This window comes from Erpetoichthys calabaricus, chromosome 8 (genome assembly GCF_900747795.2).
Source record: "Erpetoichthys calabaricus chromosome 8, fErpCal1.3, whole genome shotgun sequence".
Classification (NCBI taxonomy): Eukaryota; Metazoa; Chordata; class Cladistia; order Polypteriformes; family Polypteridae; genus Erpetoichthys; species Erpetoichthys calabaricus.
The window spans coordinates 5,965,788-5,991,450 of record NC_041401.2 but is presented as its reverse complement, the minus strand read 5'-3'; the positions used below and the strand labels follow the sequence as shown (position 1 = coordinate 5,991,450).

Here is a 25,663-nt window from a genome sequence, read left to right as displayed (position 1 = left end):
GAGTTGTATTGGAAGTCCGATGTATATAGGCTAAACAGGACCGGAGAAAGTACAGTCCCCTGCGGCGCTCCTGTGCTGCTGACCACAATGTCAGACCTGCAGTTCCCGAGACGCACATACTGAGGTCTGTCTGTAAGATAGTCCACGATCCATGCCACCAGGTATGAATCTACTCCCATTTCTGTCAGCTTGTCCCTAAGGAGCAGATGTTGGATGGTGTTGAAGGCGCTAGAGAAGTTCAGAAACATAATTCTTACAGCACCACTGCCTCTGTCCAAGTGAGAGAGGGATCGGTGTAACATGTAGATGATGGCATCCTCCGCTCCCACCTTCTCCTGGTATGCGAACTGCAGAGGGTCGAGGGCGTGTTGGACCTGTGGCCTCAGGTAGTAAAGCAGCAGCCGCTCCATGGTCTTCATCACATGTGATGTCAGAGCAACAGGCCGAAAGTCATTCGGCTCACTAGGACATGATACCTTTGGGACTGGGGTGATACAAGATGTTTTCCAAAGCCTCGGGACTCTCCTCTGTTCCAGGCTCAGGTTGAAGATGTGCTGTAGAGGACTCCCCAACTCCGATGCACAGACCTTCAGCAGTTGTGGCGATACTCCATCTGGACCCGCTGCTTTGCTGGCACGAAGTCTCCTCAGCTCTTTGCTCACCTGCGCTGTTGTAATTATGGGTGGGGATGTCTCTCCTATGCTGGTATCAGCAGAAGGATGTGTGGAGGTTGCAGTACTCCGAGGTGAGAGTGGGTTAGGGTGGTCAAACCTGTTAAAGAAGTTGTTCATTTGGTTTGCGCTCTCCATGTCTCTCTCAATGGTGGTACCCCGCTTCGAGCTGCAGCCAGTGATGATCTTCATCCCATCCCACACTTCCTTCATGCTGTTATTCTGCAACTTCTGCTCCAGCTTTCTCCTGTACTGCTCTTTTGCCGCCCTGAGCTGGACTCGGAGTTCCTTCTGCACGCGCTTGAGCTCATGCTGATCACCGCCTTTAAAAGCCCTTTTCTTCTGGTTCAAAAGGCCCTTGATGTCACTTGTAATCCATGGCTTGTTGTTAGCATAGCAGCGTACTGTTCTTACTGGAACTACAATGTCCATACAGAAGTTGATGTAGTCAGTAGTGCAGTCAACAACCTCCTCAATGTTCTCACTATGTGATCCCTGCAGGATATCCCAGTCTGTAGTTCCAGTCTCTCAGAGCCTGCTCTGCCTCAGGGGACCACTTCCTGAATGATCGTGTGGTTACAGGTAGGACTCTCACTTTTGGTTTGTAGTGAGGCTGAAGCAGAACCAGGTTATGATCTCCTTTCCCAAGCGCAGGCAGCAAGGTGGCACTGTATGCGTCTTTAACGTTTGCATACAGTAAATCAATAGTCTTATTTCCCCGGGTGTTACAGTCCACATACTGGGAGAAGGCAGCTAATGTTTTGTCCAGCGTCACATGGTTAAAGTCTCCAGCGATTAGCACAAGCGCCTCGGGGTGCTGCGTTTGTAACTTAGCAACAGCAGAATGGATGATGTCACTCGCTGTCTCCACGTCTGCCCGATGAGGGATGTACACGATGACAACAATGACGTGTCCAAACTCTCTGGGCAAGTAGTAGGGATGCAGACTTACAGCCAACAGTTTGATGTCCCTGCAGCAAGTGGAGACTTTGATGTCCAGAGTTGCACCATCTTGTATTCACATAGAGAGCGAGTCCTCCTCCTGTCCGCTTCCTGCAGGTATTTGTGTCTCTGTCCGCTCTAACTGTGCTAAACCTGCGTAGCTCCACGTTAGCATCTGGGATGGTGGTTGTTAGTTGACTGGTTTGGCCATTCAAGAATTTTTCATTTTTATCTTTAGTAAACTCCTGTGTGTCCTCAGGCTCATCATCTTGTGGTAGGATGAAGCGCCATCCACTGAGTTGATGATGTCACTTCCTGTCCAGAAGATGTCACTTCCAGTCCCAGTCCCAATGACATCACTTCCAGTCCCGGACTTTAAAGCCGCTATCTTTTCCTATTACATTCTGTTCAGTTTTGGACTCGAACCTGGGATCATCTCAATCAATTTAAACCCATTTTGTAGGCCCAATATACAGGTGGCTGCCCCAAACCTTTTTTTATGTCTGTGGTCTGCTTTTGGGACAGAGGGTATTAGAAATTAACTTGACCCCTTAGGCTTAAAAGTCAAGGCGGCAGTAAAGAATGTAGGGGTCACTATTGACTCGGACCTCAACTTTAAATCCCATATTAATCAGATTACCAGGACAGCATTTTTTCACTTAAGGAATTTAGTAAAAGTTAGACCCCTGAGACATTGAGACACTGAGTTCACACTTTTGTTTTCAGTCGCCTAGGTTACTGTAACACACTCCTAACAGGACCACCCAAAAAAAAGACAACAATCAGTGACAACGAATGCAGAATGGGGCTGCCAGAATCTGAACTAGGAAAGCAAAATCTGAGCACATCACCCCAGACTGAGCGTCACTACACTGGTTACCGGTGCCATTTAGAATTGACTTTAAAACACTGCTGATGGTTTATAACACCTGAAATCATCTCGCCCCATCCTATATCTCTGAATGTCTGTCCCCTTACACTCCCAAGTTGTAACCTCAGATCAGCAAATGACGGTCTGCTTAGAATTCCAAGGGACAACCCGAAAAGAAGTAGAGAGGCAGCTTTTTTGCTGTGATGCACCTAAAATTTGGAATACTTCACCCGTCAGGCTAATACTGTAGAACAAAACCAAATACAGATAGTTTGTACCCCTATTACAGTATATGGGCATTGAGTTATCATGTCCCTCTGGGCTCTGCAATTCCCTACTTGCCCCCACTATTCTCTGCTGCATTTTCCATTTCTTCTGAGGTGGTGATCTGCTTCACCACCACCTGATCAGGGCACCACGCTGCCCCCTGTGTTTGTGGATTGAACGGCGGGTGTCCCAAATGTCCACATGACTGTCGTCATCAGTTTCTTCTATGTGAAGCCTGGAAACTGTGAAGACTGATTTAGAACATCTGTGTTGGGAAGAATGCCCAGTAGGGGCTGGGTGGTCTTTTGGCCTTGGGACCCCTTGCCAGTTTTTTTTTTTTTTTCTCCAGCCTAACTAGAGTTTTTTTTTTTTCTGTCCTCTTGGGCATTCTGACCTTTCCCTGTTCTTTGTTACACACTATATAATATTACTACCTAATCTTGCTTGTCCGTGTTTTATATTAACTTCCTTTTATTTCATTTTGTAAAGTGCTTTGAGCTCCATTGTTTGTATGAAAACATCGTATACATAAATGTTGTTGTTATCATGTGTCCACAGTACAATGAGGATTGTCTCCTGAGAACAATGACAATAATACACCAGCAACAAAAGATGCGCCCTTACCCGTATTATCACCATCAGGTGGCGTCCTCTGTCAGGGGCTTGACTGCCAGGCTTCTCCCTCTTTCTCGACTTTTTTATTTCTCCACTAGCTGTGGGTTGAAATCCAAATAATCAACGTTGACCTCAGCATTAACATTTTCTGTGCACCATCTGTTGGAAAGTATTTTGAAATGCATTGTGTTTTCCATTCCAACAGATTGTGCATCACAAACATTTTTAGTAATTAAATGCACTGCTACAAAGGTTTATAATGTGCCATCTTTTGGAATGACAAATATGCCATTTGGTACATAATTTGTAAAAGCAGTGCTATTTTGTGGTGCATCATCTGTTGGAATGACAAATGCAATGCACATGTCTCTGTTATATGCCATTTGTTATGTAATTAATGTTTGTGGTGCACCATCTGTTGGAATGACAAATGCAATACACGTCTCTCTCATATACGATCCATCCATCATCCAACCCTCTATATCCTAACACAGGGTCACGGGGGTCTGCTGGAGCCAGTCCCAGCCAACACAGGGCGCAAGGCAGGAAACAAACCCCAGACAGGGCGCCAGCCCACTGCAGGGTACACACACACACACACACACATCACACACTAGGGACAATTTAAAATCGCCAAGGCACCTAACCTGCATGTCTTTGGACTGTGGGAGGAAACCCACGGGGAAAACATGCAAACTACACACAGGGAGGACCCAGGAAGTGAACCCGGGTCTCCTTACTGCGAGGCAGCAGCGCTACCCAGTGCGCCACCGTGCCGCCCTCTCTTATATACCATTCAGTATATTATTTGTAAAGTAATGTTAATCCTTATGTTGTCCCTTCTGTTGGAACAACACATGCAGTGCATTTTAAAACGTTTGTGATAACAGAGGACAGTGGAATTCCAGAGATATAACAATTGGACGGACACACAGACACTTATCCTCTTATTAAAGGTGCACGCGCTGTGCTGCCAGTCTAAGACAGGCTGAAATCTAAGTAATTAACAAAGACCTCAGCATTAAAATTTGCAGGGCACAGCTCTCTGTTACATTCTATTGGGTATGGGATTCGTAAAAGTAGCATTAGTATTTGTGGTACATCATCTACACTTACTTATTTGGCTGACACATTTATCCAAGGTGAAGTCCAATATTTATGATACAATTGGTTCCATATCTTTTGGTTTTCCAATTGGAGGACAGGCAGGGCAAGTGACTTGTTCACAGTCAAGCAGCATTAGTAGTTTGATTTGAACCCACAACCTCAGGGTTTGATGTCCAAAGCCTTAACCATTACACCACACTGCCTACATGTGTTTATGACACACCATCTGTTGGAATGATGAATGCCTCTGTCATATGCCATTTGGTATGGTAATCAAGAAGGCAGTGTTAATGTTTGGTGTGCGTCATCTGTTGGATTGACATATGCAATGCATTTTAAAATATTTGTGAGGTGCCATCTGTTGGAATGATGAATGCAATGCATTGTCTCTGTCATATGATATTTGGTATGGTAATCAAAAAGGCAGTGTTAATGTTTGGTATGCACCATCTGTTGGAATGATATATGCAATGGAATTTAAAATGTTTGCGAGGTGCCATCTGTTGGAATGATGAATGCAATTCATTGTCTCTGTCATATGCCATTTGGTATGGTAATCAAAAAGGCAGTGTTAATGTATGGTGTGCGTCATCTGTTGGAATGACATTTGCAATACATTTTAAAATATTTGTGAGGTGCCATCTGTTGGAATGATGAATGCAATGCATTGTCTCTGTCATATGATATTTGGTATGGTAATCAAAAAGGCAGTGTTAATGTTTGGTATGCACCATCTGTTGGAATGGTACATGCAATGGAATTTAAAATATTTGCGAGGTGCCATCTGTTGGAATGATGAATGCAATTCATTGTCTCTGTCATATGCCATTTGGTATGATAATGAAAAAGGCAGTGTTAATGCTTGGTATGTGCCATTTGCTGGAATAACAAATGCAATGCATTTTAAAATGCTTGTGATGCACCATCTGTTGGAATGACAGGGACACAGAAATTTGATGAACACACAGGCACTTATTTTTTTTTATTAAGATGGAGTAGCTGTGCTACCTGTCTCTCCATCCCATCCATCCATTTTCCAACCCGCTGAATCCGAACACAGGGTCACGGGGGTCTGCTGGAGCCAATCGCAGCCAACACAAGGTGCAAGACAGGAACCAATCCTGGGCAGGGCGCCAACCCACCGCAGGACACACACACACACCAAGCACACAGTAGGGCCAATTTAGAATCGCCAATCCACCCAACCTACATGTCTTTGGACTGTGGGAGGAAACCCACGCAGACATGGGGAGAACATGCAAACTCCATGCAGGGAGGACCCAGGAAGCGAACCCGGGTCTCCTTACTATGAGGCAGCAGCGCCACCATGCCACCCTCGCTACCTAAGACAGGCTAAAATCAAAGTAATGAACATAAACCTCAGCATTAATGTTTACAGTGAATCATGCGGTGCATAGATATCTGTTATATGCCATTGGGTATGGGATTCATAAAGACAGTGTTAAAGTTTATGATGTGCCATCTGTTGGAATGAGAAATGCAATGCATATTATTACAATAAATGTTTGTGCTGTGCCATTTATTAGAACAACAAATGCAATGTAGTTCATTACTAAAAAAGTGATGCACCATATGTTGGAATGACAGAGACATGCCAACCATATGGACACACAGACTCTCCTGATCTTTCCCTGGTTTTATTTAGCCAGGGCCTCCTTTGCCATTTTTTATTCTCCATGCTTCTCCTTTAAGATGTTCAAGGCCAGGCTTCTAGCAGATCCCTTGCTTCCATAAAATACACCCCTGCCGAACCCCAGAATCAATTGGGAAAAATGCAGAGGTTCCTGCTTCCACTCTGCACAGCACTCACAGTACCAGAGTACAGGCTGGCCATGATATCCAGCAACTTTGGGGGGATCCTATGAAGTCTCAGGACATCCCACAGGGCAGTCGACGGGTTAGTCGCATGTCCCTCACATGCAATGACTGCTTGAAGTCTGCCATTCACAGCCATCACCAGGTGGTGAGGGTCTTCTCTGGTGATGCTCTGCCAGGCGTCTCATGCAGCCATCTTCAGCTCCTGCTTGTCCCCTTCAGCATATGGAAGGCCTGCTCCAGGTGACAGGCTCAGCCATTCAAGAATTTTTCATTTTTTATCTTTGATAAACTCCTGTGTGGCCTCAGCAGTGTGTTTGGCTCATTATCTTGTGGTAGGATGAGTTTGGAGGTCTTTACTGGAACTTAAGCAGGTCAGCTGTTTCTACTACACACCTCAGAATTCATTGTGCCGTCAGAAGTTCCATCATCAATGAAGAGAAGTGTGCCAGGACCAGTGGCAGCCATTCATGACCAAGCCAATACACCCCCAGCACCACCATGTTTAACAGATGAGGTGGTCTGCTTTGGATCTCAGGTAGTTCCTTGTTGTCTGCACACTTTTCTCTCACCATCACTCTGATGAAGTTCATCTTTGTCTTGTCTGTGCACAAGAACTTCTCCCAGAATTCCTCAGGCTCTTTGAAGTCCTTTTGTCACAAACTGTCATCTGGCCATCCTGTTTTTGTGGCCTCCATCTTGCAGTGTGTCCTCCTCTGTGTTTCTGTTCATGAAGTCTTCTGCTGATGGTCATCTCTGACACACACATATCAGCCCCCTGAAGACTGTCGCATTTTCTTGACCATACGTGAGAATTCTTCTGTCCTCAGCACTGGAGGTCTTCCTTGGCCCACCAGTCCCTTTGTGATTCCTGAGCCCACCAGTGTATTCTTTCTTCTTCTTGATATTCCAGACAGTTGATTTCAGTTAATTTAACATCTTCCTGATGTCTCTAATGGTTTTGTGAAGCTGAGAGAGACCTGCAGCTCATTGGATGGAAGATACAAAGCAATTTGGGACTCTGGTGAATCAACGTGAGAGCCATCATCTCCAAAAGAAGAGAAAATTCAGAACAGAAAATCTACCCAGGAATGTAAAATGACACCAAGAGTGCAAAGAAAATTCATCTGGGTTCTTCACTGACTTACTAGATTAATTTTCTTTGCACTCTTGGTGTCACTTTACATTCCTGGGTAGATTTTCTGTTCTGAATTTTCTCTTTTTTTGGAGATGATGGCTCTCATGTTGATTCACCAGAATCCCAAATTGCTTTGTATCTTCCTTTGGCCTGATATACTTCAGTAACTGTCTGGAGTTTCTTTTGGTCAATGCATGGTCTGTTGCTTGTTGAGACCTTGTCACCATCACCTTCACATTTCTGAAAAGTTCCCATTGAAGTGATGTTTAGGGTCCAACGGGGCTGGCAGCCATCACACTTGGATGTGTCGCGTCTCTTTAAACCCGGTGTCATTTACATTTGGGTCATTGGCTGTCTGGCTGAGTGACTAGGGGGGTAATTACTTTTTCACACGGTGAACTTTTTTTCCTCTGATAAACCATATGGTCATTTCAAAACCATGTGTCATTGCGTTTACTCAGGTTCTCTTTTGTATTTTACTTAATCTGCTTGGCAATTAAAAACCATAATGAAGAGTTAGGAATAGGGAAAATAGAAGAAGGGGGCAAATACTTTTTCACAGCATTGTATTTGCTGGACCTGCAAACCTCTTCCAGGTCTCTTCAGTCCTCAATGCTGATACAAACCAACCTTGGACTCAAAAGGTGCCAGTCTACTCAGTCAGACTGACCCATCTGGCCACCTCAGTAATGTCCCTTGTCATCACATAGACACAGAGAGAACATGTGAAGGCACTGCAGTGTTAGGTGGCCGTCTTTATTTAGTTAAGTCCAGGCAGTGACCCGATATTACATGACATGTGCAATGCAGCCTGGCATCACCTGTGCCATATTTCATGTCCACGGTACTCTCTGCAGGCTGACGTGTCTTCACAGCTGCCCGCCCTCTGGTGCCCCCCCCCCTTTATTTTTCCCACCTAATTGCCCTTTTCTTCCATCCACCACTGCTGGGGGGAGCTGTGTGCTGCTAGATTAAGGCTTCCCCATCGCTAACGCATGCTGTTTCAGATTTACAGCCAGATGTACAGGTTGGCAGAAGATCTAAGAAAATGTCACCAGCGTTGCCTCGTTCTGCAGGGCAAAAGTTAGCGACGTCACTGAAATGCGGGTGGAGGTCTGTGAGAGAGGAAGGCCCCCGTGGTGGCACTGGACACAACTTTGTGTGTCTTGTCTTTCCAGAGTCACTACCTGGAGGGACTGAAAGGGAAGGATTGTTCTTGTTTTGAGGCCTACAACACCCCCACCACACATGTGACGACATGAACTGTCACTCTGGGGACATCTGCACGCTAATCAATCAAACAGGACTTGTAATCCACACTTTTAATAGCTCAAGACTTTATTGGTTCATCACCAGATGACACGGTGGGTCTTGGCAGAAGATCTCGAGGGTCGTCCAGAAGGTTCTTCTGAGTTGAAGGAGCCTCCCTCTCAATGGCAGAACCACAGAAGTAGCAACCGAGGTTGGGAGTCACAGGGTCTCCTCAGTGCAGTGAGGTTCAATGAGGCAGACCTCCACTGGACAGGCGTGGCGCGCCAGACAAGGGTCCAAATGCAATTATCACACATTTAGAAAAGCGCTATATAAATGTAATGAATTATTATTATTATTAACATAAAAAATAAAATATCAGGCTGCAGGGCCTAAGGATTTGTCTATCTGTAATATAGTGCCTTTCATATCAATCTATCTGTATGTCTTTCTATTATATAGTGCCTTTCACATCTCTATATTAGATAGATATATAGTGCCTTTCATATCTATCTATCTATCTATCTATCTATCTATCTATCTATCTATCTATCTATCTATCTATCTATCATATAGTGCCTTTCATATCTATCTATCATTATCATTCTAATTATATAGTGCCTTTCACTTCTATCTATCTATCTATCATATAGTGTCTTTCAGATTTATCTATCTATCTATAGTGCCTTTCGCATCTATCTATCTATCTATCTATCTATCTATCTATCTATCTATCTATCTATCTATCTATAGTGCCTTTCACATCTATCTATCTATCATATAGTGCCTTTCACTTCTATCTATCTATTTATCTATCTATCTATATCATTATCATTATAATTATATAGTGCCTTTCACTTCTATCTATCTAGCTATCATATAGTGCCTTTCATATCTATCTATCCATCATTATCATTATAATTATATAGTGCCATTCACTTCTATCTATCTATCTATCATATAGTGCCTTTCATATCTTTCTATCTATCATATAGTGCCTTTCATATCTATCTATCTATCTATCTATCTATCTATCTATCTATCTATCTATCTATCTATCTATCTATCTATCTATCTATCATATAGTGCCTTTCACTTCTATCTATCTATTTATCTATCTAGATAGATAGATAGATAGATAGATCTATATCATTATCATTATAATTATATAGTGCCTTTCACTTCTATCTATCTATCTATCTATCTATCTATCTATCTATCTATCTATCTATCTATCTATCTATCTATCTATCATATAGTGCCTTTCATATCTATCTATCCATCAATATCATTATAATTATATAGTGCCATTCACTTCTATCTATCTATCTATCTATCATATAGTGCCTTTCATATCTTTCTATCTATCCATCTATCATATAGTGCCATTCATATCTATCTATCTATAGTGCCTTTCCTATTTGACTGTCTGCTATATAGTACAATTTCTATTCATTTTATAGTGTCTTACACATCTGTCTATTTGATTATCATGTAGTGCCTTTAATATTTAGCTATTAAAATGTGTAAGGCACTATATAAGAAAGGTGCCTTATGATCGGTAGCTTGATGTGAAAGGTATCGTATAATAAATATGTAGCTTTGAAAGGCACTATCTAATAGAGAGATGTGTAATTCATTATATAATAGATAGAGCTGAAAGGCACTATATAATATAGATGTGCAAGGCACTATTTACTACAGAGCTGTAAAAGGTGTCTTATGATAGATGAAAGACACTATATAACAGATAAACATGCAGGGCACTGTTTTAAAGGTAGATCTTAAAGCGGTCTTATAATAGATAAGATGAAAGGCAATATATTTTAAATAGACAGATTTGAAAGGCACTATATAATAGATAGATAGATAGATATGAAAGGCACTATATGATAGATAGATAGATAGATATGAAAGGCACTATATGATAGATAGATAGATAGATAGATAGATAGATAGATTTGAAAGGCACTATATAATATACAGAAGCACTGTATAGGAGTTGTCTTATTATAGACAGATAAAAGGTGATATATGATAGATGTGTAAGGCACTATATGACAGATGTAAATGATGTCTTATGACAGCCAGACAGATTTAAAGCCCCTATTTTTTAGATCTGAAAGGCACTATATATCAGAAAGATTTGTAAGGCAGTGTCTAATAGATAGATTTAAAAGACGCCTTATTATAATAAACAGATGAAAGACGCTATACTGTATAACACAGATGGTTGTTTAAGGCACAACACAATAAATAGATGTCAGAGGTGTCTAGATTGCTAGATGCAGTTAAAGGCACTATATAACAGATGTGAAGGGCATCTTATGATTTATTGATAGATAAATAAATGTATAAGCAATCCATAATATACATTGAGATCGATGTAAAAGGCGCTATATAATAGAAGGATATGCAAGGCTTTGTATAATAGATGTGAAAGCTGCCTTATGTTCAGCAGACAGTTGTGAAACGCTTTTGTAGTGAATATACAGACTTGAGAGGCGCTATATAATAGATGTGTAATGAACTAAATAATCAATTTCAAAGGTGTCTTTTGACAGACAGATTTCAAAGGCACTATATAACAGATATACACATTTGATGTTAGATTTATAGATAGATGTGTAAGGCACTATAAAAGCGATAGATGGGAATGATACTTTATGATCAATAGATAAATATGTAAAGCACTTTACTGTCGATGTATAGATGTGGAAGTTGGCTGGTGATAGAGATTATATGTCAGACTGAAGTGATGCGGTCCACTCCTGTCTCTGCCCATGTCACACGTGACTTCACTTATTTTGGCGCCATCTACCCCATAATCACCACCCCCAGTTCCCCCTAGCAGCCCCCCCCTGCTGCTCATTCACTCTCGCTCTGCTGACCCCAACTAACAGCCCCGGCCCCCTACAGCACCTGCTCCGGCTGCGGCCTCCCTGTCGATGGCCTAAATTGCAGTATCAAATCTCCGCGCCAACTGTGAGGCCGCACTGCTGTCGAGTCCCCACCGGGAGGCGTTCCCGCCTCTGGTGTCCCCTGGGAGACCCCAATTGCCTCCCCAGTCCCCGTTTGGTGTTGAACTGTGACCCCTCACGGCCCCCCCCCCCTCCACCCCCACTCATTCTGGACTGGGCGTTGCTGTCCAGGCGCGCCTCTCCCCGGACTCATTAGCAGGTGAGGTCAGCGGCCGCCCGGGGGGGGTCACTGGAGTGTCGGATTCAGATAACGAGCGTCTGCAGAGGGGAATTCACTCTAAATGGATTATCAGAGTGTGCTGAGAGGGGAATTAAAAAGACAAAAGACGGAGGCTCAGAGAGCCGAGGAGAAACTTGAACCCGCTGGGCGCCACTGGCAGCTGCTGTAGTGCATGCAGCACAATTTATGGTGCCTTTTACAGGAGCATGTGATGTGTTTAAAGGGTAAAATAAGTGCCACCTCTGCTGGCTCCTCTTCCTTTATCTTGGCAGCCCTTCAGGTTTGCCCGTCTGACTGATGCCCTTCTCTCAAGTTACAGTCTGTGCCACAGGGTCGAGCTCGTCATTCATGTGCCACAAAGACCACCGATGACACCCCTCCCAAAAATGACATCTTCTTTTTATTCTTTTGTTCTAGCATATTCCGGCAGACCAAAATCCATCAAGGTGTTTGTGAACCCCAACAGCCACAAGAAAGAAGCGAATGACGTCTACCAGGAGCAGGTGGCACCGCTCTTTCGGCTCGCCAATATTCAGAGCGACGTCACAAGTAAGTCACATCCTGTGATGCATATAAAGCCTACTGTATATAGTGCCTTTCACTGTGCCGGCAAGCTCACTAATGTGTTCTGTACTTAAATGCTAGGTGCCGGGGGGGGCTACTTGTCAGAAGAAGCCATGGCCACCATCTTACATAGGTGTGTGTCACATATATGAGATTGAAACAGACAAAGAGCACCTTACTGGGTAATATATAATTGGCAACATGGTGGCATAGGGGTGGGTGCTGCTGTCCTGCAGTTTTAAAACACAGGGTACACATCCCAACCTGGCATTGCCTATGTGGCATCTACATGTCTTCCCTGTGTCTCCAAGCCTGGTGAAGTCTGTCTCTTCTTTTCATGCTTTCCAGTCTGGGCACTGCCAGTGTGGCATGTGCATGTTCACCCCATGTCTCGTAGCCTGGGTACTACAAGGGTGAATTTTGTGTGTTCTTTTCATGTTTTCTAGCCTGGACATTGCCAGGGTGGAGTTTGCATGCTGTCCCATGTCTCTCAGCCTGGGCACTGCTTGTGTGGCATTTGCACGTTCTCTCTTTGTCACCCTTCCCAGGCAGAGTTTGCATGTTCTTCCTGTGTCTTCTCCGTGGGCACTGCCATGGTGAAGTTTGCATGCTCTTCCCATTTTTCCCACCTTGTCTGCTATTTGCATGTTATCTCACGTCTTTCAGCTTGGGCACTGCCCGTGTGGCATTCCCATGTTCCTTCCATGTCGCCTGTCCTGGGCAGAGTGTGCATGTTTCCCATGTCTGCCAGCCTGGGCTCCATTTGCATGATCTCCCCATGTTATCCATCCTGAACAGAGTTTGCATGTTCTTTCTGTGTCTTCTAGCTTGGGCACTGCCAGGGTGGAATTTGCATGTTCTCCATTTTCTCCCAGTCTGGGCATTGCATGTGTGGTATTGGTGTGTTCTTCTATGTCACCCTGCCTTGGTGCAGTTTGCTTGTTCTTGTCATGTTATTTAGCCTGGGCATTGCTTTTGTGCCCTCTGAGGTGTGTTTCATGCTCACTCCCATGTCTCACAGCCTTGGTACTGCCGAGGTGGAGTTGGCATATTTTCCTGTGTTTCCCAGCTTGCATGCCATTTGCATGCCGTCCAATATGTCCTAGCCTGGGTGGAGTTTGCATGTTCTTCCTATGTCTTCCAGCTTGGGTGCCATTTGCATGAGCACTGGGCACTGATGGTTGGCACTTGCATGTTCTCCCCATGTCTTGTAGCCCGCACACTGCCAGGGTGGAGTTGCATTGTTCACCCAATATCTCACAGCCTTGGTGTCATATGCTTCTTCTTTCCATGTTTCCTAGCTTGGGCACTGCCACGGTGGAGTATGTTTGTTCTTCCCATGTCTACCTTCCTGTGCTCTATTGGCATGTTATCTCACGTCTCTCAGCTTGAGCACTGCTTGTGTGGCATTCATATGTTCCCTCTGTGTCACCTATCCCATGTAGAGTGTGTATGTTTTCCTCTAGCTTTGGCACTGCCAGGGTGTAGTTTACATGTTCTCCATTGTCTTCCAGCCTGGGCATTGCATGGGTGGTATTGGTGTGTTCTCCCATGTTACCCAGCCTTGGTGCAGTTTGCTTCTTCTTTTCATGTTATTTAGCCTGGGCATTGCTTTTGTGCCCTCTGAGGTGTGTTTCATGTCCCCGCCATGTTTCACAGCCTTGGTACTGCCAAGGTGGATTTGGCATATTTTCCTGTGTTTCCCAGCTTCTATGCCATATGCATGTCCTCTGATGTCTCCAAGCCTGGGTGGAGTTTGCATGTTTTTCCCAAGTCTCTCAGCTTGGGTGCCATTGGGATGAGCACTGGGCACTGACGGTTGGTGCTTGCGTGTTCTCCCCATGTCTGTTTTCATGCCTGTGTGGAGTTTGCATGTTCTTCTTGTGTCTTCTACCATGGGCACTGTCAAGATGGAGTTACCATGTTCACCATATTTCTCACAGCCTGGGCACTGCCTATGTAGTTGCTTGCATGTTCTCCCCATGTCTGTTTAGGTTTAGGTGTCCTGGTAATCCTGCCAAAGTTTTGCAGGTCAGTGTAACTGGCACCTCTAAATTGGCTCTGTTTGTCTGTGCCTTATGATGGACTGGCACCACCCTGCATCTGATGCTTCCAGCATAGGCTCCCAAAGACTTGACCTGAACTGAAGTAGAGGGCATGTAGGTTGGATGGCTGGGCAGGTCTGGTCAGGTCACGTTGGGGAGCATGCACTGGAACATCACGTTGCCGCACCCACTACACTACGAAACACCTCGAGGTCCTGGTTGGCAAACACGAGGGCAGACACATGGTAGATATTTTATATAGCACCATTCAGAATGACAGGAGAATTTTTAAGAAACGAAGACGAATCCCAGATAATGCCAGCCGTTCATTTATTCTGTCATGTACCAACAGCAGGGGGCGCTCTACTTGTGTCTGCTATTGACTGAAACGCACAACATGAATTAAACAGTAAGGGAATTTCATATGTGAAGAAGATGAAGAAAGCATGAAAAACCGAAAAGCCCCAAGTATGAAGGTGCTGAACTCTTGTCTGGCCCCTTCCGTCACCCCCACTCCATGCCCTCTGGCAGCTCCTGCACATTCTGCACCATCACAGGGCCAGTAATGCTGAGGTGAGCTGGCAGCCCATCCAGAGTCCTCACAGCGCCCTCTGGTGGCCTAAACTATTCCTGCATTGCCAAACCCCACTCCCTTGTTAAAGGTGCTGGGTCAAAGTGCGGTCCACAATGCCTGTGACGCAGGTCAAGCAGTGCCCACGATGTCTGTCACGAAATGCCCTTTAAGTTCTCAGACAACCCTTATCACAGCCATAGTGTAGCCGGGCATGCAATGGACATTTCGTGACTAGCGTTGTGGGCATTTTGTGCTATATGACTGACCTCACTAGCATTGCAGTTACACTCTCTTTCATTAAGGGAGCTCTCAGCTGCCATTATGTGTGCCCTCTAGTGGTCAGGAGGGGTTACCAAATGGGTTTATCCCTGCCCATCTCTCTCTCTCTCCCTATTATCTCTCTTTCTCTCACTCTATCTATCTCTCTCTCTGTCTCTGTCTCTCACTGGGGAGAAGTCAGAGGTCATCTGTCCTCCAGCACCCTGTTAGAATGCCACACACTCCCACTCTGGTCACAACTCACTCTATCATCTTTGTAATTATTTTTGTACCAATTTGCCCATCTTTGGGTCAACTTTTACTCCACATCTCCTGGGTTTCCTTGCACATGAGACACATTACAGTTTGTATAGCTCCACCACTAGGTGGCACTCCATACTGAAGCTTCCAGGAACGTATTGTAAAACCTTAAACCTTGTATCGCTTCTTTCACACAAAGATTTTAACCACTAGATGGCGCTCCTCATTGTAGGCCCCAAGGCAGTGGGTGCAGAAAATTAAAGCTTACATAGCCCCACCACTAGGTGGCACTCCATTTTGAAGTCTTAATGGTTGCGGTGCAGAGCTTTAAAGTGTATATAGCGTCTTACACATAAAGTTTAACCACCAGGTGGCACTGTTTATTGAAGGACCCTTAGTTGTTCTGCGCCTTTTGTTTTGTTCCATTGTATTGTTGCTCTGGTTTTAGTAATGTTATGGTGTATGTTAAATGTATGTTGTTTTTTGGCCTGTGCGCCGGGGACTATAAGGAACAAAATTTCGTTCAACCATATACTATGTGTGTGGATGAAGGACATTAAACATTGAGTGGAGCTGTGGTGTAGAACATTAAAGTTTTTATAGCTCCGTACGCATAAAGAGTTTAACCACCAGGTGGCGCTCCTTACTGAAGGCGCCAGGGTTGCAGTTTAAAACATTAGATAGATAGATAGATAGATAGATAGATAGATAGATAGATAGATAGATAGATAGATAGATAGATAGATAGATAGATACTTTATTAATCCCAATGGGAAATTCACAAAGTTAATGTTAATTAAAGTTTATGCAGTCCCACCACTAGGTGGCACTCCGTACTAAAGCTCCCAGGAACATATTTTAGAGCATTGAAATTTAAATAGCTGCTTACACATAAAGACTTTAGCCATCAGGTGGTGTTACATTTTTGAAAGCCCCAGGGAGGTGGAGAGAAACATTACAGTTAGTATTGCCCCACCACTAGGTGGCACTCCATATTGAAACTCCCAGGAACGTCTCCTACCTTTAAATGTTATATCGCTTCTTCCACGTAAAAAGTTTAACCACTAGATGGCGCACCTTATGAAGGCCCGAAAGCTATGGGTGCAGAACATTACAGTTTATAAAGCCCCACCACTAGGTGGCACTCCATATTGAAGCTCCCAGGAACATATTTTAGAGACTTAAAGCTTATATAGCTCCTTACACACAAAGTTTAATCACCAAGTGGCATTCTGTATTGAAGGTCCCAGGTTTATGCTACAGAACATCCATCAAACCTTTATATAGTTCCTTACCCATACAGAGTTTAACCACTAGGTGGTGCTCCTTATTCTGGACCACATTGTTTTGTTGTGTCTGTCTGCTTTTCCGTCCTCTGACCCGAAGCTCAAGCGTCATTGGGTTATGCGGCACAAACACAAAGGCCAGCCGGTTACTGAATGGCTCCGAAATGCTGGAGTGGTCAGTCAAAGTCGGGACTCGACCCAATTGAGGGGACCAGAGAGACGAGCAGTCGATGCTCACAAATTGCCAAAGTGTCTGAAATGAAGCAGCAGGCGACACAAAAGGCTGGCATCAAATTAGAGCAAGTGTTTAGCTGCGATTATTACTGCAAGTTAGGGGGCAATTACTTTTTCACAGGGGTGGACTTTGATCCCTGAATAAGCCCCTAGTTAAATTTCCTGATTAGGTGTAAAATATGCAAATACACAGGATTTGGGGTTTTGGGGATGCAAATACTTTTTCACTGCATTGTATTCCATTAATTAGGTGTGTTACAATAATAGAGTGACATTGGGATTGTCACTAACAGACCAGGAGTCCCCCAGCCCACCGGATTAGCACAGTGAGACCCACTCTGCCATTATGGCAGAGTTTCTCAACCTTTAAGTATTTGCGACCCGAGTTTTCATAACAGTTTTAATCGCGCCCCCCTAACATTTTTTTGAAACCCTAATAAAATTTATTCCTATATTTTTTGGCTGCCGATACACCGCTACAAGTTTAAAATTTTCCTACGAATAGCGAAATTACGCCACGTATGGCAACATTCGCACCCCATTTTTTGTTATTTTGCCCCCCAGTTTGAGAACCATTGCATTATGGGATGGATATCAGACAGGCCTCTCTGGGGTTTCTGGACTCTGGATTCAGTAGTGCAGAGACATCTGTGCCCACCAGGGGGAGCTCTAAGAATTCCTCCAGTGGTGAACTGATGGGTGATAAAAAAAGATGACTTGTGTGCCAGCTGTCACACAGAGAAAGCTGTATTGGGGTGGCAGGTCATTTGCTTTCCATGGGTGAATTCTCTCCTTCTCTTTTGTGCTTTATTTTTATATTCATAAACATTTTTTTTTGTTGTAATTGTAGTTTCTTTTTATCCTGATCTGGGTTCTGGGATGGCTCAAGAGTGCCCCCTGTGTCCCAAAATGTATTCAAAGTAGCTTCAGCAGTCAGAGATAAAGTAAGAGGTGATGACAATAAAACGTTAATGATGGAGATCAATGATATTGATAGGAATTTAAAAAAGAGATCAAAACGCAGGTAGTGGGGTAGGGGGCGTGGCTTAAAGTGCAATGGCACACGTGAGACCACCATGAGAACTCAGCCAGTCTGAGAAAGTGAGTCTGCAAAAGTCATCTCGTGGAAGTGAAAAGATTTAAAAAGAGGAGTCGGAGCAGGCGGTGTGTGACACGCAGGGACCAAAGACGTTCACCCAAAATCTGAGCAACAACATCAGGAGAACGCAGACACAGGGAGACGCCTCAGATAGAAAATGGACGCCGAATCACTCGTGCCAGACGCTGCGATCACTGAGGCCACTCCACCTGGGAGTCACATCCTGACTCAACGAATGTCATCGTCCCCAAACAAAACAAAATGGCATCAGAAACGGCGCAAAATCACTTTCAGTGTGAATGGCTTGTTTGGATTTCATGTGCTGAAAAAATCCCGCTAGCGGTGTAAATGACGTGTGACAGACGTGACAAATATCACGTCAAAGAAAATCACCAGGAGAAGAGTGGGCGGTGACAAACAGGTGTAGTGACGTTTACACCTTTAAGGTAAACCCCCGCTGATAACACACAGCAGTGACGTGCGGTGAGGTTCATGGCTGGAGACTCCTTCAGAGGGAGATTTACAAATCTATGAACCCCAAAGAGTCGCTGATTCACTAATCAACTGGCAGCCAGCACCTCGACTACTGGTGATGTTTCATATCTCATCAGCTTTCTTTACACACACAGACAGGTAAAGCGCACATCTGGCTAAGAAAGAACGTTACGTTTAAAGCGGAGAGAGAGAGAGAGCGGAGAGGGCGCATTTGCTCCTCCATGTGTTCTACATCCATCCATCCATCCATTGTCTCCCGCTTATCCGAGGTCGGGTCGCGGGGGCAGCAGCTTGAGCAGAGATGCCCAGACTTCCCTCTCCCCGGCCACTTCTTCTAGCTCTTCCGGGAGAATCCCGAGGCGTTCCCAGGCCAGCCGGGAGACATAGTCCCTCCAGCGTGTCCTGGGTCTTCCCCGGGGCCTCCTCCCGGTTGGACGTGCCCGGAACACCTCACCAGGGAGGCGTCCAGGAGGCATCCTGATCAGATGCCTGAGCCACCTCATCTGACTCCTCTCGATGCGGAGGAGCAGCGGCTCTACTCTGAGACCCTCCCAGATGACTGAGCTTCTCACCCTATCTTTAAGGGAAAGCCCAGAGACCCTGCGGAGGAAACTCATTTCAGCCGCTTGTATTCGCGATCTCGTTCTTTCGGTCACTACCCATAGCTCATGACCATAGGTGAGGGTAGGAACATAGATCGACTGGTAAATTGAGAGCTTCACCTTATGGCTCAGCTCCTTTTTCACCACGACAGACCGATGCAGAGCCCGCATTACTGTGGACGCCGCACCGATCCGCCTGTCGATCTCACGCTCCATTCTTCCCTCACTCGTGAACAAGTGATACTTGAACTCCTCCACTTGGGGCAGGATCTTGCTACCAACCCTGAGAGGGCACTCCACCCTTTTCCGGCTGAGGACCATGGTCTCGGATTTGGAGGTGCTGATTCTCATCCCAGCCGCTTCACACTCGGCTTCGAACCGATCCAGAGAGAGCTGAAGATCACGGCCTGATGAAGCAAACAGGACAACATCATCTGCAAAAAGCAGTGACCCAATCCTGAGCCCACCAAACCGGACCCCCTCAACGCCCTGGCTGCGCCTAGAAATTCTGTCCATAAAAGTTATGAACAGAATCGGTGACAAAGGGCAGCCCTGGCGGAGTCCAACTCTCACTGGAAACGGGTTCGACTTACTGCCGGCAATGCGGACCAAGCTCTGGCACTGATCGTACAGGGACTGAACAGCCCTTATCAGGGGGGCCGGTACCCCATACTCTCGGAGTACCCCCCACAGGATTCCCCGAGGGACATGGTCGAATGCCTTTTCCAAGTCCACAAAACACATGTAGACTGATTGGGCAAACTCCCATGCACCCTCCAGGACCCTGCTAAGGGTATAGAGCTGGTCCACTGTTCCGCGACCAGGACGAAAACCACACTGTTCCTCCTGAATCCGAGGCTCTACTATCCGACGGACCCTCCTCTCCAGGACCCCTGAATAGACTTTTCCAGGGAGGCTGAGGAGTGTGATCCCTCTGTAGTTGGAACACACCCTCCGATCCCCCTTCTTAAAGAGGGGGACCACCACCCCGGTCTGCCAATCCAGAGGCACTGTCCCTGATGTCCATGCGATGTTGCAGAGGCGTGTCAACCAAGACAGTCCTACAACATCCAGAGCCTTGAGGAACTCCGGGCGTATCTCATCCACCCCCGGGGCCCTGCCACCAAGGAGTTTTTTGACCACCTCGGTGACCTCAGTCCCAGAGATGGGGGAGCCCACCTCTGAGTCCCCAGGCTCTGCTTCCTCATTGGAAGGCATGTTAATGGGATTGAGGAGGTCTTCGAAGTACTCCCCCCACCGACCCACAACGTCCCGAGTCGAGGTCAGCAGCGCACCATCCCCACCATACACAGTGTTGACACTGCACTGCTTCCCCTTCCTGAGACGCCGGATGGTGGACCAGAATCTCCTCGAAGCCGTCCGAAAGTCGTTCTCCATGGCCTCCCCAAACTCCTCCCACGCCCGAGTTTTTGCCTCAGCAACCACCAAAGCCGCATTCCGCTTGGCCTGCTGGTACCTATCAGCTGCCTCCAGAGTCCCACAGGACAAAAGGGACCGGTAGGACTCCTTCTTCAGCTTGACGGCATCCCTCACCACCGGTGTCCACCAACGGGTTCGGGGATTGCCGCCACGACAGGCACCGACCACCTTACGGCCACAGCTCCGGTCAGCTGCCTCAACAATAGAGGCACGGAACATGGCCCATTCGGACTCAATGTCCCCCACCTCCCTCGGGATGTGGTCGAAGTTCTGCCGGAGGTGGGAGTTGAAGCTACTTCTGACAGGGGGCTCTGCCAGACGTTCCCAGCAGACCCTCACAACACGTTTGGGCCTACCAGGCCTGACCGGCATCCTCCCCCACCATCGAAGCCAACTCACCACCAGGTGGTGATCAGTTGACAGCTCCGCCCCTCTCTTCACCCGAGTGTCCAAGACATGTGGCCGCAAGTCCGACGACACGACCACAAAGTCGATCATCGAACTGAGGCCTAGGGTGTCCTGGTGCCAAGTGCACATATGAACACCCCTATGCTTGAACATGGTGTTCATTATGGACAATCCGTGACGAGCACAGAAGTCCAATAACAAAACACCGCTCGGGTTCAGATCGGGGGGGCCATTCCTCCCAATCACGCCCTTCCAGGTCTCACTGTCATTGCCCACGTGAGCATTGAAGTCTCCCAGCAGAACGAGGGAGTCCCCAGAAGGTATGCCCTCTAGCACCCCGTCCAGGGACTCCAAAAAGGGTGGGTACTCCGAACTGCTGTTCAGCGCATACGCACAAACAACAGTTAGGACCCGAAGGCGGAGGGAGGCTACCCTCTCGTCCACCGGGGTAAACCCCAATGTACAGGCTCCAAGTCGGGGGGCAATAAGTATACCCATACCCGCTCGGCGCCTCTCACCGGGGGCAACTCCAGAGTGGTACAGAGTCCAGCCCCTCTCAAGGAGATTGGTTCCAGAGTCCAAGCTGTGCGTCGAGGTGAGTCCGACTATATCTAGCCGGAACCTCTCAACTTCGCGCACTAGCTCAGGCTCCTTCCCCTTCAGAGAGGTGACATTCCACGTCCCAAGAGCCAGCTTCTGTAGCCGAGGATCGGACCGCCAAGGTCCCCGCCTTCGGCCACCACCCAACTCACACTGCACCTGACCTCCTTGGCCCCTCCCATAAGTGGTGAGCCCATGAGAAGTGTGTTCTACATTCGCAGTTCCAATTCCACAATTCACACTCATTTAATACAAATGAACGGATGGAGAGGTGTGCAAAAAAAAAACGGATTTCAGTTTTGACCTCAATTGAAATATTTAGTCTTTTTTAAAAGCTTTAAATTCTGATGTTTTAATCAGTTTTAATACAGACTGTTCAACAAAAGGATAACAAGAAAAACAAAAGAATATTTTATTTAACCTCAACATTTAATTTTTAATTATTGGATTGTTTTTTTTTTCTTAGTCTGATCCCATTTTTTATTAAAACTGAAAACTGTTTATTGTCTGACCTTTATTTGTAAATGAAGTCCATGCGCCTATCCTTCTCCATGAAAATCTCCGTCCATTTCTTGCAAAAGTCCTCCTTATTTTCCTTTAGTTTTAAAAATCTTAATCTTCCATTGTGGCATTCAGTTGGAACTAAAAATAAAAATAAACGGAGCGCTGCAGTGCACTTGACTTTCTGATGTCGCTAACTTATCGGCGCCTCTGCGGAGAAAATCAGCAACGAGAGTCTGTTAGGCTCACATGCGCCCCCTTCAGGGCTGTACGGTACTGTCGGCCTCACCTTCTGCCTTTTCACTGCGGTTTTATGTCCGATCAGCAACACTAAATATGTCACACACATTCATTAAAGATATTAGCCAGACTGTGGAGAGTCAGAGTGTATAATAAACGTGTCTGTAAGCATTATATTGGCGACACAGACAGACAGCAACAGGCACCACACGCCAATTGTGGGCATCAACCCCGTCAGTGTGGGGAGAGTGCAGTCCAAGGAGAGCTGAGGCTCGTCGCTGCCGCACCTCGCGTTTCTCCCCTGTATTTGAACAGGAAATGTGCCAAATCAGCGATTTTGACTAAAAAAATGATAAAAATAATTGGAATCATACAGAAAAGAAATTTATAGCACAGACCTGTGGAAACATTTATTTAATGTTATCATTATTAGTATTTTTTTACTTTTCACGAAGACACCTGCCTCCCCTGACCGCACGTCCCTGACATACACACGTCATTGGAGTGCGCGGTAAGGGACCACCGATACGCCAGCGGCGGGCATTTACTGTGCTGTTCTGTTATTTGCTGAGACGTTTCTCAGGTGTTCTTTTTACCATGTGTTTCTCAAAAGCTATTAGAACACTGGCATCTGGACATTTTAAGGCCTTTTATTTATTTTTCACCATTTATTTAGTTGTATTTATCCATCCATCTTTCGGGTGTTTGCAGAACGTTCTTTCCAGCGTTTCTTTAAAGTTTTTTTCTAGTCAGGCAGTTTTTTCAAGAATTTTTTTTTCAGGTTGGTTTTTTTTTGGGGTATTTTCTGTCCATTTTTCTGTGTATTTCTGGTGTTTTCACTGTCCATTTTCGTATTTTTTTTCTTTCAAGCATTTTTTTCCCAACATTTTCAAGTGCTGTATTGACATTTGATCAGCTGGTGTGTGGGCATCTATCTATCTATCTATCTATCTATCTATCTATCTATCTATCTATCTATCTATCTATCTATCTATCTATCTATCTATCTATCTATCTATCATATAATACCTTTCATATCTATCTATTATAAAAGTCTATCTATCTATCTATCTATCTATCTATCTATCTATCTATCTATCTATCTATCTATCTATCAATCATATAGTGCCTGTCACATCTATCTATCTATCTATCTATCTATCTATCTATCTATCTATCTATCTATCTATCTATCTATCTATCTATCTATCTATCATATAGTGCCTTTCACATCTATCTATCTATCTATCTATCTATCTATCTATCTATCTATCTATCTATCTATCATATAGTGCCTTTCACATCTATTATAAAAGTCTGTCTATCTATCTATTATACTAAAGTCTATCTATCTATCATATAGTGCCTTTCACATCTATCTATTATAAAAATCTATCTATCTATCTATCTATCTATCTATCTATCTATCTATCTATCTATCTATCTATCTATCTATCTATCTATCTATCTATCTATCTATCTATCTATCTATCATATAGTGTCTTTCACATCTATCTATCTATCATATAGTGCCTTTCACATCTATTATAAAAGTCTGTCTATCTATCTATTATACTAAAGTCTATCTATCTATCTATCTATCTATCTATCTATCTATCTATCTATCTATCTATCTATCTATCTATCTATCTATCTATCTATCTATCTATCATATAGTGCCTTTCACATCTTTCTATCTATCTATCTATCTATCTATCTATCTATCTATCTATCTATCTATCTATCTATCATATAGTGCCTTTCACATCTATCTATCTATCTATCTATCTATCTATCTATCTATCTATCTATCTTTTATTTAATGACACTGTCGACTTGTCTTTGCCTCAGTTATTCCCTCTCATTTCCTACCAGATTCTCAACAGCAGTCCTAATGTTTGCAATGTGCCATCTGTTGTAATGAAAAATGCAATTCATTTTATTATTACATGCATTACAAAATACATTCCAACAGATGGCGCACCACAACACTGAATGTGCCCAACACAGTTAATCTGCAGGACAGACAGAAATTGACTTACATTTCGCAGATATTTTGTTCTGTTTAAATGTTTCTTTATTACGCTATACTGTCAGTTTGCCTGTTGCCTCAACAATTCTGTATGTGGCTTAGGATTCTCAAAAGCAATGCTAATGTTTGTGATGTCCATGTGTTGGAATGAAGAAGTGAACGCATTTTATTACTTCACGTATTACAAAATACATTCCAACAGAGGGTGAGTCTGTTGCCTCAGTTATACTGCATTTGCTGTGGGATTCTCAACAGCAATTCAAACATCTGTGATAAACCATCTGTTGGAAAGAAAACTCCATGTATTGTATTACTTCATACATTATAAGATACTGCATATTCCAACAGATGGCGCATTACAAGCCTGAGCACTGAATATGTCTGGAGGGGAGCTGCTAGACTGAAGAAATCAGTTTATAATCTACAGATGATATATATATACAGATATATAGATATTATTGATATTTTATCTGTAGATGTATATGTATTAAATAGATACAGACATCGGTTTAACTCAAAGTCAAAAATAAGTGCAATCCTCTTTGTCTAAATGGCTTAGTTAAATGCACCAGAATGATTAGTTCTGCAGAACCACGAAGAAGGTGAGCAGGGCGCCCCACCTCATATAGGAGTCCATCTGCACCTCCAACAATCACATGGTGGATACCAGCAAATGGCTGTGGCTGCTAGAAAACACGTCACATGGTATCGACTGTCATCTCAGACAAACCACAAAATGGCAGCAGACATAAATGTAAGGACCAAGTATTTTCACATCAACAAAACTGCTGAGGACAGTGTTTGCCTCAAATGAAATCCTCCGGGCACCGATGCCCGCCATTGTCTCACAGGTGGGCCCAGAGCAAAGACCAAAGGAGCTCAATTAAGACGAGAAGGAGACTGGATGGACCTCAAGACTCAGATGGAACGAAAATAAAAAGTCTGCCCTGCCTGCATCATGAGGGGCTCTGTAGTGGGTGGCAAACTTCAGGGCAGTGCCAAGCATGAAGGTTCAATAAGACCCCCTATAGGACACATAAAACCAGTTCTGCCCTTGGCATCCATCTTCTTAGTACGGTGGTCCGGTTTTAGGCTTTTGGTGGTTGAGTCCTAACCTGCAAGCAG

General features: G+C 44.7%; 1 protein-coding gene across 3 annotated transcripts in view; it reads left to right on the top strand.

The window, feature by feature from the left end:
- Positions 1-25,663, top strand: part of cerkl (ceramide kinase-like) — a 230,398-nt gene that overhangs the window by 114,383 nt on the left and 90,352 nt on the right. For all 3 annotated transcript variants that reach the window (XM_051930642.1, XM_051930641.1, XM_051930643.1), the window contains one exon: positions 12,317-12,448. In XM_051930642.1, the coding sequence (XP_051786602.1) occupies positions 12,317-12,448 (132 nt within the window). The remainder of the gene's footprint in view (positions 1-12,316; positions 12,449-25,663) is intronic.